Source organism: Chrysochloris asiatica, unplaced genomic scaffold (genome assembly GCF_000296735.1).
Source record: "Chrysochloris asiatica unplaced genomic scaffold, ChrAsi1.0 scaffold00002, whole genome shotgun sequence".
NCBI lineage: Eukaryota > Metazoa > Chordata > Mammalia > Afrosoricida > Chrysochloridae > Chrysochloris > Chrysochloris asiatica.
In genome coordinates this window covers 26,687,331-26,703,838 of record NW_006408520.1, presented here as the reverse complement: position 1 = coordinate 26,703,838, position 16,508 = coordinate 26,687,331, and the positions used below count along the sequence as shown (strand labels likewise).

The 16,508-nt window shown below is 36.7% G+C and overlaps 1 protein-coding gene across 1 annotated transcript in view; it reads left to right on the top strand.

Annotated features, from left to right (window-relative positions):
• The window catches only part of PKN2 (protein kinase N2), a 150,547-nt gene that overhangs the window by 132,144 nt on the left and 1,895 nt on the right, over positions 1-16,508 (top strand). The window contains exons 16-18 of the mRNA XM_006831070.1: positions 1,796-1,858; positions 3,341-3,417; positions 15,150-15,292. Of these exons, the coding sequence (XP_006831133.1) occupies positions 1,796-1,858; positions 3,341-3,417; positions 15,150-15,292 (283 nt within the window). The remainder of the gene's footprint in view (positions 1-1,795; positions 1,859-3,340; positions 3,418-15,149; positions 15,293-16,508) is intronic.

Sequence of the window (16,508 nt, the reverse complement as noted above, 5' to 3'; positions counted from 1 at the left end):
GGCTTGTTTTGAAGATTAAGATGATTAATTAAATTATTAAGTAAGGCACATAACATACCACCCAGTAATAAAATAGAATATTAAAACATGTTGAAAGGACTGTCGACTCAGTTCCGACGCATAGAAACCCTGTATAGGAGTGGCCGGTGGTGGGTTTGAACTGCAGACCTTATGGTTGGCAGTCCAGTGCTTGTCCTACAGAGCCACACCAGGACTCGGATTAAAATACATTAGTGTTGTTAAGTGTCATCAAGTCGATTCCTACTCATAGCAACCCTGTATAGGGTTTCCGAGGAGTGGCTGATGAGCTTGAACTGCTAACCTTGTGATTCAGGACAACGTTGCAGTCCAGCTCATTTAGTCATAGCACCATAGCTCCCAGTAAATATTAAATACAACACCCAGGAAAATATATTTTTAAATTAGTGTATCCAGTTATTTAAATTGAATACAACAAAGGTGGTTTACTAACAAAAAAAGATAAACCAAGAAATTTTTATAATTGTTAGAGTATTGTTTTGCTACTGAAAGAAGTTCAGTAAAAAATTATGCATAAAAATAACTGCCATAAAGCAGTTTTAGGTAATGTTTATTTAAATGAACTTCAGCTAAATTTTTAATTTCTGATAATTATATAAGATCTAATGTGCAGTCAAATAAGTAGATGCATTTCAATCCTCCCAAATTATTGTCCCATTTTTATAAAAAAGGTAAACACAAAACACTGTTATATTATCTCCATCTACATATGAATGCATTTTAAAAGTTTGTAAGAACCTATACCAAACAAGATGAAAGTAATTTTCTATGGATAGTGGTGGGGTTGGAATGAGATATAGATGACTGAGTGAAATACTGGTATGTATTTTGCAAAGAAAATATTTATGAATTCCTTTATGATTAAGAGTTAAGTCTAAGTAGCTCATTATAGATCTGCATTTTAAAATTCATTCACTTATTTCCTCCCTCTTCATTCAGTAAGTCTACCTTGTTTCATACATTATGCTAGGCAATTAGAATATAAATGTATTTCTGCTAAGAAAAAATGTCAGTATCCATAAATGTTTCACATGATCTCAGCCCGTCTTTCCAGCCTTATCACCCACTACAGGCAGTGGCTTGGGATAGGAATGAGATCCTTTTCTAATGGTGTCTTTAAGAATTTATATGTGCATCATAACGGTGTTCTTATTTAGCCTTTAGTGTAAGAAAAAAGTTTGAATACATTTCAGTGATTTAAAAGTTGCATATTCAGCAAGTGATGAAGAGTTTGTTGAGAATAAGAGTTGGTTCATTAATTTCAAAGTAAGAACAAATTTCTATAACATTAGGAGCAGGTAGGAGTTGTCCATAAATCAAAAGTTTGTAACTAGAGACTACCTGTACTTCTTCCCACTTACACAGATCCTTTAGCCATAGCAAACTTGTTACTGCTTTTTACACTTCTAGTCCTTTTTCATGTTTTCAGAGGAATGCCTTAAATTTTCCCCATGATACTTCCGCCACACTGTCTTTCTGCACTTAACAGTTCATTTCAATGGTAGAACCAGATCAAATGTCTGTTCTGAAGTCTTCAGTGACTCCACCAGTCAGTGACTTTTATTGGAAAGACTGTATTTTTCTCATTTTAATTTCACTCTGTAATCTAGCAAAACATCTGCTACATAGTAAGCACTAAATAGATATTTGTGAAATTAATTCTCTACAGAGTTCAGCTTTGAGACATTAAAATATAAACTGGGATCCATGAGCAGTGAAATTTATTAAATTTCTTTTGATTTAATCATTCAAACAGATTTTATGCTGCATGTGTAGTTCTTGGGTTGCAGTTTTTACATGAACACAAAATTGTTTATAGGTAAGTAAATTTTTTATGTCTAATAGTTTACTTTTATGTGAATTGGAATTTGTAATTAAAAGGATATATCATATTTAACCAACTTATTACTTCCATATATGATGTGATCCAAAAAAAAAAACCTTCAAGCTCCCCTTTTGAAAGACATATGGTTAATTTATACTTAAATAAGAACTTCTTTGTTCCTGATCTCCAGGATTAGTCAGATCATGAGTCATCTGATTATAATACAATTCACAAGTGATATTCATGCTAGTGAACATTTTGTTTTCAACTAATATTCTACAGAAAGCTGCTCTAAATCACTGAAAATGTGTCCATATATAGATTGGTCATTTGTGTCTGAATGGAAGGCATCACATTAATTTCTAAATCAAGAAAGTCTTGCTATCAATTTAATAATGCAGTGTACTTAGTGACATATCCGATTTATACTACTAGCATAAGCTTATCAAATTTCAGACCAGGAATAAATAGTTCATTGCCTAGCAGCCTGTCTATGAATACCACTTGAAATAACACTGTTTTGTTTTTGTTAGTTGCTGTCAAGTGGATTGCAACTCATAAAAACCCCATTATGACAGAGTAGAATTGCCGCATAGCGTTTCCTTGACTGTAATTTTTATGGAAGCAGACTGCTATGTCTTTCTCCTGTGGAGCTGCTGGTTGTGTCTGAACTGCCAACTTTTCAATTAGCAATCGACCCCTTAACTGTTTGTGGCACCATGGCTCCTAAGCAGTGCTCTAGATAAGACAAATGATCAGATGAAGTAATACTGCTCCACACCAAACAAATTATGAGAATGAGAAGAGTATCTACATTGGGATTAGTTCAGCTGTAGAATTCTCACCTCCATGCAGGAGACTACAGTTCAGTTGGCAGCCAGTATACCACAGCTTGCAGCCATGTGTCACTAGTAGGTTACTTGTTGCTGTGATGCTGAATAGGTTTTAGCAGAACTTCCATGTGAAGACCAACTAGGAAGAAAAATTTGGTGATGTACTTCCAAAAATTAGCCAGTGAAAGCCCAATGGGTCACAAAGACAGGCCGCATTTCATTCATTCTGTTGTGCATGGGGTCACCATGAGTTGGGGGTCCAACTCAACAGTAGCAAGCAACAACAACAACATAATAAAGGGGTTAATTCAAACTTCAAAGTTGCCTTACCTACAAATAGATACAAAAATTTTTAATAGTATTATTTCTTTTCTATATAACAGGGAAAACTATTCAGAAACAGTATTATACAGAGGAAACATGACAAAAGGAAGAAAAACGAACATTTGTAATATAGCATTTAAATCTCAAATCATAACCTGGAATGTATTTTTAGTAAAGAGAAAATTGAGCTCCTGTTGAAATGCTTTTTAAAACTGCATTATTTACTGATTTTATTGGTGTTCTGGTGTTCGGTTTTTGTCTTTTGGGGTTTTTTTTTTATTGTTGTTTTCTGTTTTTCATTTTCTTTTATCCTGAACAGAGATTTGAAGTTGGATAACTTATTGCTAGATACAGAGGGCTTTGTGAAAATTGCTGATTTTGGTCTTTGTAAAGAAGGTAAATATATGCTTAAGGTTTGTTTTCTAATGGATTGCTGTTTCTCTGTGTTTTTAGTAGTCCCTGTATTTGTCTATGAAGAAAGCAAAATTATTATTATTAAGTTTTTAATTATTAATTGAGTGAAAGTTTACAGGACAGGTCATCAGTTTTACATTCAACAAAGCATATACTTTGTTTCACTGCAATGATTATAATTCCCTCCATGTACCATCATCAGTTAACAGTATTTCTCTCTATTCATTTTAGCTCTTTTTTTTTAAACACTCAGGTATATATAACAATTTAAACCACCAAAGGTACAAATTCTGTAAGCCTGCCTCCTTGCCGCCAACTCTCAGTCCTTCTCTTTCCATGATTCTAGAGTCCTAAGCTGCTCCCTCTCTCCATGTCCCCATCTCTGCCTCCATCTCTGGTGTTGCTGCTTCTCTAGATAAGGGCCCACATTCCCTGTGTGCTCTTCTCCCTTGATAATCTTAGGGTCCTCTGTTTCTGGACTGTAAGATTAACTACTCACCCATTTTTGTTAAAAATTTCTACCTTTACAATTATGACAGTGCAATTAGTCATGATAACAGTTCCTCGCTATTGAATCATAAGAATCTTATCCCCATCTGTTTTCACCAGACCCATCTAGACAAGTTGAAAACTATTCAGTGGGGATGATGTCTTCCCCCACACACTCTTAAACTCCCTCTTAAAAACTTGGAAGCCAAGTCACTTCGTGCCTTTATGGCGCCCTCATTTTAAGTATCCAGTGTCTGAGTTGCCTGTCCGTATCTACCATGTATATAAAGGGAACAGCACTGATACGTGATGTAAAGACTCCTTCCCTCTCAGTTGGTATTTTGAGCTACTACATCCATGAGTATAGGTGAAGTTCATCAAACTGTAGCAATTTACCCTCGTTTCCTTTATCCAAAAAAATTTTTTTTTTTTATCTTCTTCTAGTCGAGTTCTGATTATCAAGTCATCGAGGCTAGGTCAAGTGGGTACAAGTGGGTACTATCTGCAAATTTGGGTATTCTTGTGCATCTCCCCTCACTTCATAGCAGCTGGATGCTTCACTCTCAGCTCTAGCTTCTGTGGCTTTGTCTTTGTCCATGGGCTCAGGTGTCCCCAGGTCTCACTACACTTTGGACCAACCAGCCCTTCCTCTTCTCTTTTTCATCTCTGGGTCAACGGAGGCTATGGAACATGGTTGAACTCAGTCCATATCCTCATTGCTGCCTTTCCCCCTCTTCCACTCACTAGTAGACCAATGTGATCACCAGCAAGTTTACATGCCTGTTCTTGTGTTCCCTTGGAGTTTTAGTCTTAGTGGGGGGTTTGTCCTGAAGGGATTTGATTGTTGCCATGATGGCTTCCTGGCGAACAACTTGCTTATTCTTATAGTAGCCAATTATACTGTTAATACTATAGTATGTTTTGGGGTTTTCCTGCTGATCTTTCCTTGAAGATGTATCTTCTGTTGCTCTAGCTGTTCCAGGCTGTTCTGCTTGTCCGTACTAGTGAGAATGTTCTACCTCAGAAGGTTCTGAGCCAAATGTATTTAGTTTCAGTAAGACACTGTAGATTGTTCATATGGCATATTATCACATTATTAAGAATTTATTCTATGAATGTAAATATGATTGTTGTTGTTATGTGCCATGGAGTCGGTTCCGACTCATAGTGACCCTACACAGGGTTTCTGAGACTGTAAATCTTTATGGGAGCTGAAAGCCTCAACTTTCTCCCACGGAACAGCTGGTAGTTTTGAATTGCAGGTTCCCAGAAATGATAGTTATAGGACTAAGATTTGCTTTGTATGATTAATAATTCTGTCAGTACTCCTAAGAAAGCACTTATAAAGCACCTATTCGTTCACTCTACTAGAACTGTACAGAATGAATTATATAGGTTAAGTAACTTCTTTCCAGTTTCTTTTAAAACTTTAAAATTTTTCAATTAGAAAAATGCTGTCTGTATGTGTGTGTGAGAGAGAGTGTGTATGTGTTTATGTATAATATGGAATCCTGGTGTGGCACTGTAAGAAAAAGCACTGGACCCTTAGGTCGGTGGTTCAAATTCACCAGACACTCATTGTAAAACCTATACAGGGTCACTATGAGTCAGAACCAACTCAACAGCTCTTAATAGCAACATGTATAGTATGCATTTGCTTTTATCAGGATTGCTTTTTGCATGTTCAGAAATAAATAAGTAAACTGGAAATTTGAAGTCAGCAGTAGCAAATGATAGTGTAAAGTACATGGGCTTAGGCACCAGACAGAACCAGGTTTGAATCTTTTTCCCTGCCACTTACTTGTCTTTGGTCAAGTTACTTTTAACTATTTTGAGTCTGTTTTCTCAACTATAAAGTGGATATAATCCCTCCCATTTTGGAGTACTAGGAACAATACATATAAGCATCTGGCACAATGCCTGACATACAGGAAGCAGGCATTCCTCTCTTTACATTTAATGCACTGTAGTATAACTTACCTCACTTCCCTCTACTCTAGTGGTTTCTTGTTTCTTATTTAGCTTTTTCCCAAGTGCATAGCAAAGGTCTTGGCACACTGTAAGTAGTCAATAAATGTTTAATAAATAGTTTTATGAATAAATGAAATAATGTAAAAATATGTTAACCCACTGACCTCCCATTGTTGAATCCAACAAAACCTTTTTCTCCTTTTGGACTTTTCTTTCTGTATTGCATTTATTGATTTAAATTATTTTATTCCTCAGAGTCTTTCCTCAGTCTATTACTCTTCACTATAGTTTTCAATTTTCAACTATAATCTAATCACTCCCAAATCTGTGGTTTCTTTTCTTATAGTTCTAAACATATATATTCAACTATATATCAGATGTCTCTACCTGAGTTGTAAATAGGCACTTCAGACCTACATAAGCAATAGTTTCTTTGCTTCAGGTAGTCTAGTTCTTAGTCGATGGTACCACAATTCCCATTTCCCAGTCTGAAAATGTGTAATTGTCTTGAATTGGTCCTTTCCTAATTCAGTTATTTACCAAATTCTGATGATGTTCACATCCGGCATACCTGCATTTCTTAAATCTGTTATTTCCCCTCTACTACTGACAAACTGGAGTCCTGGTGTGGCGCTGTGGGTTAATGTTCCAGACTGCAAAGCCATTTGAACTGTAAGGTTGGTGGTTCAAGATCACCAGCATCTCCTTGGAAACCCTATACAGGGTCGCTGTGGGTAGGAACCGATGTGACAGCACTTAACAACAACAGTAATTGACAATCTGGAGGCACTCACTCATCTCTACCAAGAAATTTAGAAGACAACTATCTAGCCAACTAACTCAAAGAAATCTGTATTGGGGCCCATTCCAAAGACAGGTGACCAACGGAATGCAGAATTCATCAGACAATCTCTTTGATATCCCATGTGAGCAAAGTTTTACTAAAGGTAATACAGAAACTACTACAAGCATACATTGACAGAGAACTTCCAGAGGTTCAAGCTGGATTCAGAAGAGGATGTGGAACAAGGGATATCATTGCTGATGTCCAATGGATGATGGCTGAAAGTAGAGAATACCAGAAAGATGTTTACCTGTGCTTTATTGACTATGCAAAGGCTTTTGATTGTGTGGATCATGACAAGCTATGGACAACATTGCAAAGTATGAGTATTCCAGAACACTTAATTGTGCTCATGAGGAATCTGTACATGGACCAAAAGGCAGTTGTTCGAACAGAAAGAACATGGGAACACTGAATGGTTTAAAATTAAGAAAGGTGTGCGACAGGGTTGTGTTCTTTCACCATACTTATTCAACCTGTATGCTGAGCAAATAATCCGAGAAGTTGGATTATCTGAGAAAAACGTGGCATCAGGATTGGAGGAAGGCTGATTAACAACCTGCAATATGCAGATGATACAGTCTTGCTTGCTGAAGGTGAAGAGGACTTAAAATACTTACTGATGAAAATCAAAGACCATAGCCTTCGGTATGGATTGCATTTCAATGTAAAGAAAACAAAAATCCTCACCACTGGACCAATAAACAACATTCTTATCAGCAGAGAAAAGGTTGAAGTTGTCAGAGACTTCATTCTTGGATCAACCATCTACACTCATGGAAGCAGCAATCAAGAAATCAAACGACGTATTACATTAGGCAAATCTGCTGCACAAGACCTTTTTTCAAGTGTTGAAGAGCAAAGTTATCAGCTTTGAGGACTAAGGTGTGCCTGACTCAAGCCATGGTGTTTTCAGTCACCTCATATGTAGGCGAAAGCTGGACAGTGAATAAGGAAGACGATAAAAGAATTGATGCCTTTGAGTTATGGTGTTGGAGAATATTCAAAGTATCATGGGCTGTCAAAAGAACAAACAAATCTGTGTTGGAAGAAGTGCAGTCAGAGTGCTCCTTGGAGGCCAGGATGGCTAAACTTCGTCTCTCATACTTCAGACATATTATCAGGTGGGACCAGTTGCTGGAGAAGGATATCATATTTCGTAAGGTGGAAGGTCAGAAAAAAAGAAGACCCCAGCAAAATGGATTTGCAAAATAGCAGCATCAGTGGGCTCAAGTGTGGCAACAATTGTGAGGTTGACCCAGGACCGGGTAGTGTTTCGTTCTGTTGTACATAGGGTCACTATGAGTCGGGTCCGACTCGATGGCACCTAAAACTGAAAAACAGGGCGCACAGTGCCTCCATAGGATAAGCATTGGACTGCAAGCCACAAGGTTGACAGTTAAAGCCCACGAGTTGCTCCACAAGAGAAAGATGAGGCTTTCTGCTCCTGCAAAGATTTAAAACCTTGGAAATCTTATACAGGGTTGCTGTAAGTCGGAACCAACTCAGTAGAACTTAACAACTGTTAAAGCAATATCTTCTGCTGACAACACTTCTAAAATAGCATACTAACCGTTCTTTCCTGTCTCTTTGTCCTGTCTCCCTCAGATCAATCTGTCATGAACTTTCTAAAACGGGAAAGGAGTCTGTATAAATACACACCTGACCATGGTATATCTCTGAAAACCCTTCAAAAGCTGGAATTTAATGCCTTTTCCAGTCTATTTGCCTACTTTTTCAGCCAGCTCTCTTGCTGCCTGAGCAACTTAATTGCTTATAGTCTTTGTCTCCCATAACTGTCACCCATTCTAACTCTCTTCACTAGCTAACAGCTACTTATCCTTCAAATTCACCTCAGCTGTCATTCCACAGGCAAATTACCTGGTATTCCTCTACCCCACCTAATGTCCATATCTGCTTTAGGTGTCATTCTTCAGTGTTTCTATAATATCTTACTCTTACTATGTCAAAGAACTGTGATTTATTCATATGATTTATAAAACACATGTGATTTATTCATCATGTGTTCCCACCACTTTGCCTAAGTGCTTGAAACATAATTTTGTTGTTTTTTTAAATGCTGCAGAGTAAATTCTGACTTGTGGTATAGGGTTTCCAAGGTGTATTTGGTGGGTTTGAACTCACATTGAATGAGTAACCCACTGCTATCAAGTCAGTTGCAACTTATAGCAACCCACCATAGGGTTTCTAAGGCTGTAAATCTCTACAAGAGCAGAAAGCCTCCTCCTCTTTCTCCCCCGGAATAGCTGGTGGATTCGAACTGCTGACCTTATGGTTAGCAGCTAAAATTTTCTTCATTATAGTACAAACAGTTATAATATGAAAGTAAAAGCTAACATTACTTGCCTCTTGTATGCCAGATACTCTGCCAAATGGTTCGTATGCATGGTCTCTCCTAAACTTCTTGTTTCTTTTTCTGGCAGTTCATGGTACTTTTAATATTCTTCTCCAACACCATCATTCAAATGCATCGGTTTTTCTACAGTCTCCCTTATTCGTTGTCCAACTTTAAAGAGTTCTTATGCAGAAAATTTGCCTAATGCAATACATTTTTTTTATTTCTTGACTGCTGCTTCCATGAGTGTTGATAGTGGATCAAAACAAAATGAAGTCTTTGACAACCTCAATCTTTTCTCCCTATATCCTGATTTTCTTTACTGATCCAGTGCTGAGGATTTTTGTTTTGATTACATTGAGGTGCAACCCCTATTGCAGGATGTGGTCTTTGATGTTCATCAGTAAGTATTTTAAGTTCTCTTTGCAATTTTGCAAGCAAAATTGTATCATTTATGTATCTCAAGTTGTTAATGAGTCTTCATGCAATCCTGATGTCATGTTCTACTTTGTATATTTCAATTTCTTGGATTATTTGCTCAGCATAAAGATTGAATAATATGGTGAAAGTATACAACTTTTGACACGCAGTTTTCCAAATTTTAAACCATTCAGTGTCCCCTTGTTCTGTTCAAACCACTGCCTCTTTGTTTATGTACAGATTCTTCATGAGCACAATTACAGTGTTCTGGAATACTCATTCTTTGCAACATTATCCAAAAGTTTTCATAATCCACACAGTCCAGAGCCTTTGTGTAGTCAATAAAGCACAGGTAAACATCTTTTGATATTCTCTTGTTTCAGTCAAAACCTACCTTAAATCAGCATTGATATTCCTAGTTCAATGTTCTCATCTGAATCAGGCTTAAACCTCAGACAGTCAGTGTACCTGTAGCAAAATTTCATTGGCATGTGATTTAATGATATTATCCAATGACTTCTGCATTCCATTTGGCCACCTCTCTTTGGAATGGGCATACATAGGGATCTCTTCCAGTAAGTTGGCCATGAGTTGTCCTTTTTAGTTTTCTGTTTAGCTCTTTTACCTCCTCATTTCTTCCAGTCATTCTAGCTTCTCTACATTCAAGAGCAAGTTTCAGAGTCTCTTCTGACGTCCATTTTAGTCTTTTTTTTTTCCCTGTCTGTTTAATAACCTTTTGTTTTGTTCCTGTATGATGTTCTTGATGTCATCCCATAACTCTTCTGGTCTTTGGTCATTAGTGTCTAATGCATCAAATCTTTTCTTGAGATGATCTCTAAATTCGTGTAGGATATGTTCAAGATCATATTGTGGCTGCCATGGACTTGTTTTAATTTTCTTCAGCTGCAGCCTGAACTTGCATATGAGCAATTGGTGATCTGTTCTATGGTCTGCCCCTTGGCCTTGTTTTGGGTGAAGATACAGAGATTTTCCGCAATCTCTTTCTACAGGTGTAGTTAATTTTATTTCTGTGTAATTACATCTGGTGAGAACCATATATATAGTTGTCCTTTTTGTAGTTTGAAAAAGGTATATGTAACGAAGTTGCTCATCTTTCAGCGCTATATATGACATTATTCTGGTGCTATTCATAATGTGTAAATGGTTCAATATTCTGATGCTGTCTTGACAGTTTTCTACTACTATTCATAAAGTTTTCAGTGGCTAAACATTTGGAAGTAGTTTACTTCTCTTTCTTCCTAGTCTGTCTTAGTCTGGAAGGTCAGCTGAAACCTGTCCACTATGGGTGACTCTGCTGCTATTTAAATTACTAGTGGCAGAGCTTGCAGCATCACAGCAACATGCAAGCTACCATAGTATAACAAACTCGCATTAGAGAGACACATATCAAAACAACAATGAGCTATCATCTCACCCCAACATTAATAGCCAACTTCAAGAAAAGAGAAAATTCTGGCGAGGGTGTGGAGATGCTGGGATCCTTCTACGTTGCTGGTGGGATTGTAGAATGGTGCAACCATTGTGGAAAATTGTATAGTGTATCCTCAAAAAACTAACATTAGAAAAACCATAGCAGTCTTGCTACTTATGGTATATGGCTACAAGAAATAAGAACGATTATATGAGTTACATATATTCACCTATGTTCATAGTTACACTAACCATAATTGCAGAGATGGAAACAGCTTAAATACCCATCAATGGAAGAATGAATAAACAAACTTTGATATATAGCACACAGTGACATACTATGCAATGTTGAAAAATACCAGTGAATCTGAGAAACACCTCATAACTTGGATGAATCTGGAGGACATTATGTTATGTGAAATTATTCAATCTCAAAAGGATGGATATTGTAGGAGACCACTATTGTAAAATTCATGCTAAAAGAAACATTCTTTGATAGTTACCAGGGGTAAGAGGGAAAGTAGCGGGGTAGACACATGTTAACTTGGGTGTCAACGAGGAGAGAAACATAATAGAAGAGGGAGATTGGTGGAAGAATGATGACAGGTCAAAACAGAAAGGACTGAAGGGAATAGAGGTCAATAGTGTTATATACACAGCCATGCAGTACTCGTCTGTGTGTAGATACGTGGACAGATACGCAGGCTGAACAGTTACGGGAGGAAAAGTGGAGTATACCCAGAAAGCTATAAGGTGCTGAATGATGATATTTTTACATGGGTATTTTACTGCAGCCACACCTGTGAATGTGATGGAGCATACAGTGGGCAAATGATGAAAGCTTCTTAGATATTATCAAACATCTTAAGTCAATGAATTGCTGGGTCTACAGGCTCAGGACCATAGTTTCAAGGGACACCATGGCCAGTGGACATACCATAGTCCACAAAAACAATGTTTTATATTCTACTTTGATGAGTATCAATTGGGATCTTAAAAGCTTATGCAACTATTGGTCTCTCCATATCCGAAAGAAAGAAGAGTGCTGAAAATTGATGCTTGGAATCATCTAGTCCAGTGGACCAGTGGAGCAGGCGAACATCAGTTGCCACAGCTGTGAGACTAGAACTAGGTGGTGCCTAGCTATCACTACCAACTGCTCTGAAAAAGATCACATTAGGCCCAGGCCCCAAAGAGAATGGTAGAAAATACGGAATAAGATACAAAATTATTTTTAAAAAGACGAAGCTTATTGGTCAGAAGACTAGAGGGAACATGAGACTGTAGCCCTTGACCACGTTTAGGTCTGTAACAGAACTCACCCTTATTTCCCAATTTTTTTGTCAAGTAGTACATATGTATATAGGAGGAACAGCAACACTAGTTAAGGTATGCTCACCATGGAATGGTCAATCATTCAAGATTAAAAGCGCAGTATATAGCTAAGGATAAAGTTGAGACAGCGTGGGAAGGAGGGCAGTATAGAAGTAAGAACCACAAGGAGGAAGCAGGATAACTGTTGTTGCATGGAGGGGATTGCAATCATTGATTTGAAACAAAATGCATGATCTGTTCAATTTAAAACTGATGATCTTGTCTGTAAACTTTCGCTCAATTCACAGCAAAAAGGTTTTTTAAAAAAAGAAATTCATTATAATGAATGAGAGACAGTAATTTTACTGCTATAATGGATAAACTACAGGCATTACATTAAAATATCACAGATCTTGTAACATGACCATAAAGAAGATGATAAAAATTCACAATAGTTGTATCCTGAAAGTATGCCTTATGTAATATACTTCTAGTTGTGACCAGAGCATCAAATAAAAACCAAGAAACATTGTTATTTGTTTGTCTCTATTAACTTTCTTTGTAATCTTGGCTGTTACCTAAAAGATTTCTGTACAATTTATATAGATAGCGTTGGTGCTATTGTGTGCCATCAAGTTGGTTCCAACTGATAACAACCCTGTATAGCAGTTTTGGCTGCAATGGCCACAAGCGTGACAACGATTGTGAGGCTGGTGCAGGACCGACCGGACAGTGTTTTGTGCTGTTGTGTGTAGGGTTGCTATGGGTCAGAACTGACATGACGGCACCTAGCAACAAAACAATGGCTTTAAATCTTCTCAGGAACAAAAAAGCCTCATCTTTCTCCTGTGGAATAGCCGGCAGTCTCAAAACACAGACCCTGTGGTTTGCAGTCCAGTGCTTACCATATGGAGCCACCACGCTTCCCTCTCAAAGGGTACTAAAGCAACATTGTAGTCCGCCTTCCAATTGTAAAGATTTAAAGGAAGTAAACTGACTCTAATGTATTATTTGTTATTGGTTTCTTTTTCTTTGTTGAGTTTTTTTAGTTTTACTTTTGCTTGTTTTGGTCGTTGTAAGCTTACAAAAAAAAAAAAAGAAAAGAAAAATCTTTTCTTTACGTTATGGATTAAATTGTATTCCCCAAAAAATGTTATGTTAAAGTTCTAATGCCTGGTACCCATGAATGTGACCTTGTTTGGAAATAGGGTCTTGGAAGATGTTATCAATTAGCATAATGTCATACTGGAGTAGAGTAGGTCCTAATGCTTTATGACTTGTGTCCTTATAAATGAGAAAATACAGAGAGTGGCAGACAGAGAAAAAACACCAGGTTATACTACAGATGCAAGTCATAGAATAGTGGGAGCTACTAGAAGTGAGAAAAGAGGCATGTAACAGATTCTCCCTCCAAGTCTCAAAAGGAATCAGCTCAGCTGACAACCCAGAACTGTGACACAATAAATAAAATTTCTTATAAGCAAACAAAAAATCAGCCTGCTATATTTGGTCAAACATTTAATTAACTTTTCCCTAATGTAATGGCTGTAACTACAGTTGCCTTGGCAGGGCCAGACCAAATGATTTCATAGCCCTTACATGGTCTGTGGGCCGAATGTTCTCCACTCCTGCAGTATAGGGTTTCTGAGAATGGCTGTTGGGTTTAAACTGTCCATTTTGCTGTTATCTGTCTGGTTCTTATTCTACAGTGCCACACAAGGCTCTTATATAGATGTTGTTGTTGTTGTTCCTAAGTGCCATGAAGTCAATAACAACACACAGCGACCCTGTACCCCGTTTCAGAGGAGCAGCTGATGAAATTGAACCACCAGCCTTGTAGTTCGCAGTCCAGTGCTTATCCTATAGCACCACACCAGGAGTTCCTTATAGAGATAGATAGTAGCTCCTTTTAAAAATAATATTTTATTGACCAAAAATGGCAATATCAAAGAAATTTCCACGCATACACACATACACAAAAAATTCATCCTAATGTGGAAATGTTTATAATTCTGCCATTCAAATCTTGGTCCATAGACTTACAAATTTATTTATCTTTTTTCAATTGTTGTATGTGCACACTTTAAAAAAATTGGTATTGAGGGCTTTCCCTTCAAATTCATAAAATGATTCAGTCACTTTGGAATAAGAAAACATAGAGACATCTATGTGTAGAATATATATTTGATTAATATATTATGAAATTACTAGAAACATACACATATGTTGGAAAATCAGTTAGCTAAAATGCTAGTAACATATCACTGTATTATACAACTCCTGGTGTGGTGCTATAGAGTAAGCACTGGACTGTGAATCACAAGTCGGCAGTTCAGACCCACCAGCTGCTCCTCAGAAACCCTACACCGGGTCACTATGAATCAGAACTGACTTGATGGCACTTGACAACAACATATTATATGACATTTGGTCAACTCTTGATTTTTTCAGGGATTTGCTGGTTTTTGTTTTCTAAATTGTACTTAGTATTTTTATAATAACATAAATCTATTTAAAAGCTTGAATTGGAATGATGGGAGAAATTGGAGCTTCTAGTCAGATCATTTTGTTGTAAATTCTTAGCAACCCTTATAATGTAATAACAAAAATGAGTAAGTGACTAAAATGAAGCATAGGAATTTTATAGATTTTTACCCAGTTAGAGAGTATAGTTGCTTTTGCACAATTTTTTTTTTTTCTAAGCCAGTCCTTAAATCTTGGGTATGTATGAGTTTACTCACCATTTTTAAATGTACAACTTTAAAGTGACTTCCTAATGATATTTTCTAATTTTTATAAACAGAAGCTAGATTTCTTTTTTTTTTTTTTTTTTAACAAATATGTAAAGTTTTTTTTTTGTGTGTGTGTGTGTGTGTTTTTTTTCCCCAGGAATGGGATATGGAGATAGAACCAGCACATTTTGTGGCACTCCTGAATTTCTTGCTCCAGAAGTATTAACAGAAACATCCTACACAAGAGCTGTTGATTGGTGGGGCCTTGGTGTACTTATTTATGAAATGCTTGTTGGTGAGGTAAGTATAAAGTAGGTAAGAGAAAAGATGAGAAAACAAAGCATATTATTTAGAAAACTAATGTTTCCAGCATAAGTGGCACTTGACTTTTGTAAATATTTATGATGTTGAGTGCCATCAAGTCCTTTCCAACTCATAGCAACCCTGTATAGAGTTTCCGAGGAGCAGCTGGTGAGTTTGAACTGCCAAACTTGCCATTCAAATGACCTTGAGATCCAGTGCTTATCTTACATCACAAACAGGACATGATAATTGACTATGCTTCTATGATATCTTCACTGGTTGATTTTTTCCCTTCAAATTTTTATGTAGCTTATGGAATGCATTCAGTGCCTTGAAAATCTTTTCTTATATTTCCGTATTGCTATGGTTATGCTTTATCACTTTAAGACATAATCATATTTGACTGATCACTTCATAAGGACTAGAATAGCAGCAAGACCAATGAAAAGTGTGTTCTCTGTAAACATTGGACTAAGTATATGCTACCTCCAAAACTAGTAGAATAGAGTTGAAAAGATTAGCATTTTTTTTTCCTGTTTTCTGTAGATTAAATAAATAAATTTATAGGAGTAATTTTGTTATACATAGACATTGTTACTATTTAGGAATCAGTAAACTATACTAAACAAATAAAGCAGTAATAACAGACTAATGTGCTGTGTTATATATAAATCATTAGAAATGATAAATTAGTGTGGATTTAAGAAGCAGAAGCAATAAGTCATTGACAAATAATTGAAATCTACTAGAGGAACTTAATGACCTGAAGATGTCAGAAAATTATCTCTTAGTATCAGTTCAGTGTTCTGCTGTTTCCCCAGTGCGAACAACCTTCTTATGTTTTATAAATAAGCTCATTTAATTTTATAGCAGTAGTCGTCAAATGCCCATTTTTAGATGCATAAACAGATACCCAAAGATTAATAACTTACCTAAAGTCATACAGTTCTCAAGTGGTAGAGCTGAAATTTTAACACTGGCATTCTGGCTTCAGAACCTATTTCCCTTGCAACCTCCTGGCTCAGATATTGAATCTACCCAGTCTTGTTTTATATTCTTAAGACCAATAGTCCAAATATGAAATTGTCATTTATGTGTAGGAAAACTCCTATTTGGTATTACAGTAGAGAAAGATTTATCTTAGCCCTGTTCTGTAGTTGTCTCTACTTTCTACGAGTGTCAGACTTACATTTGACAACTAATTTTTCAAAGT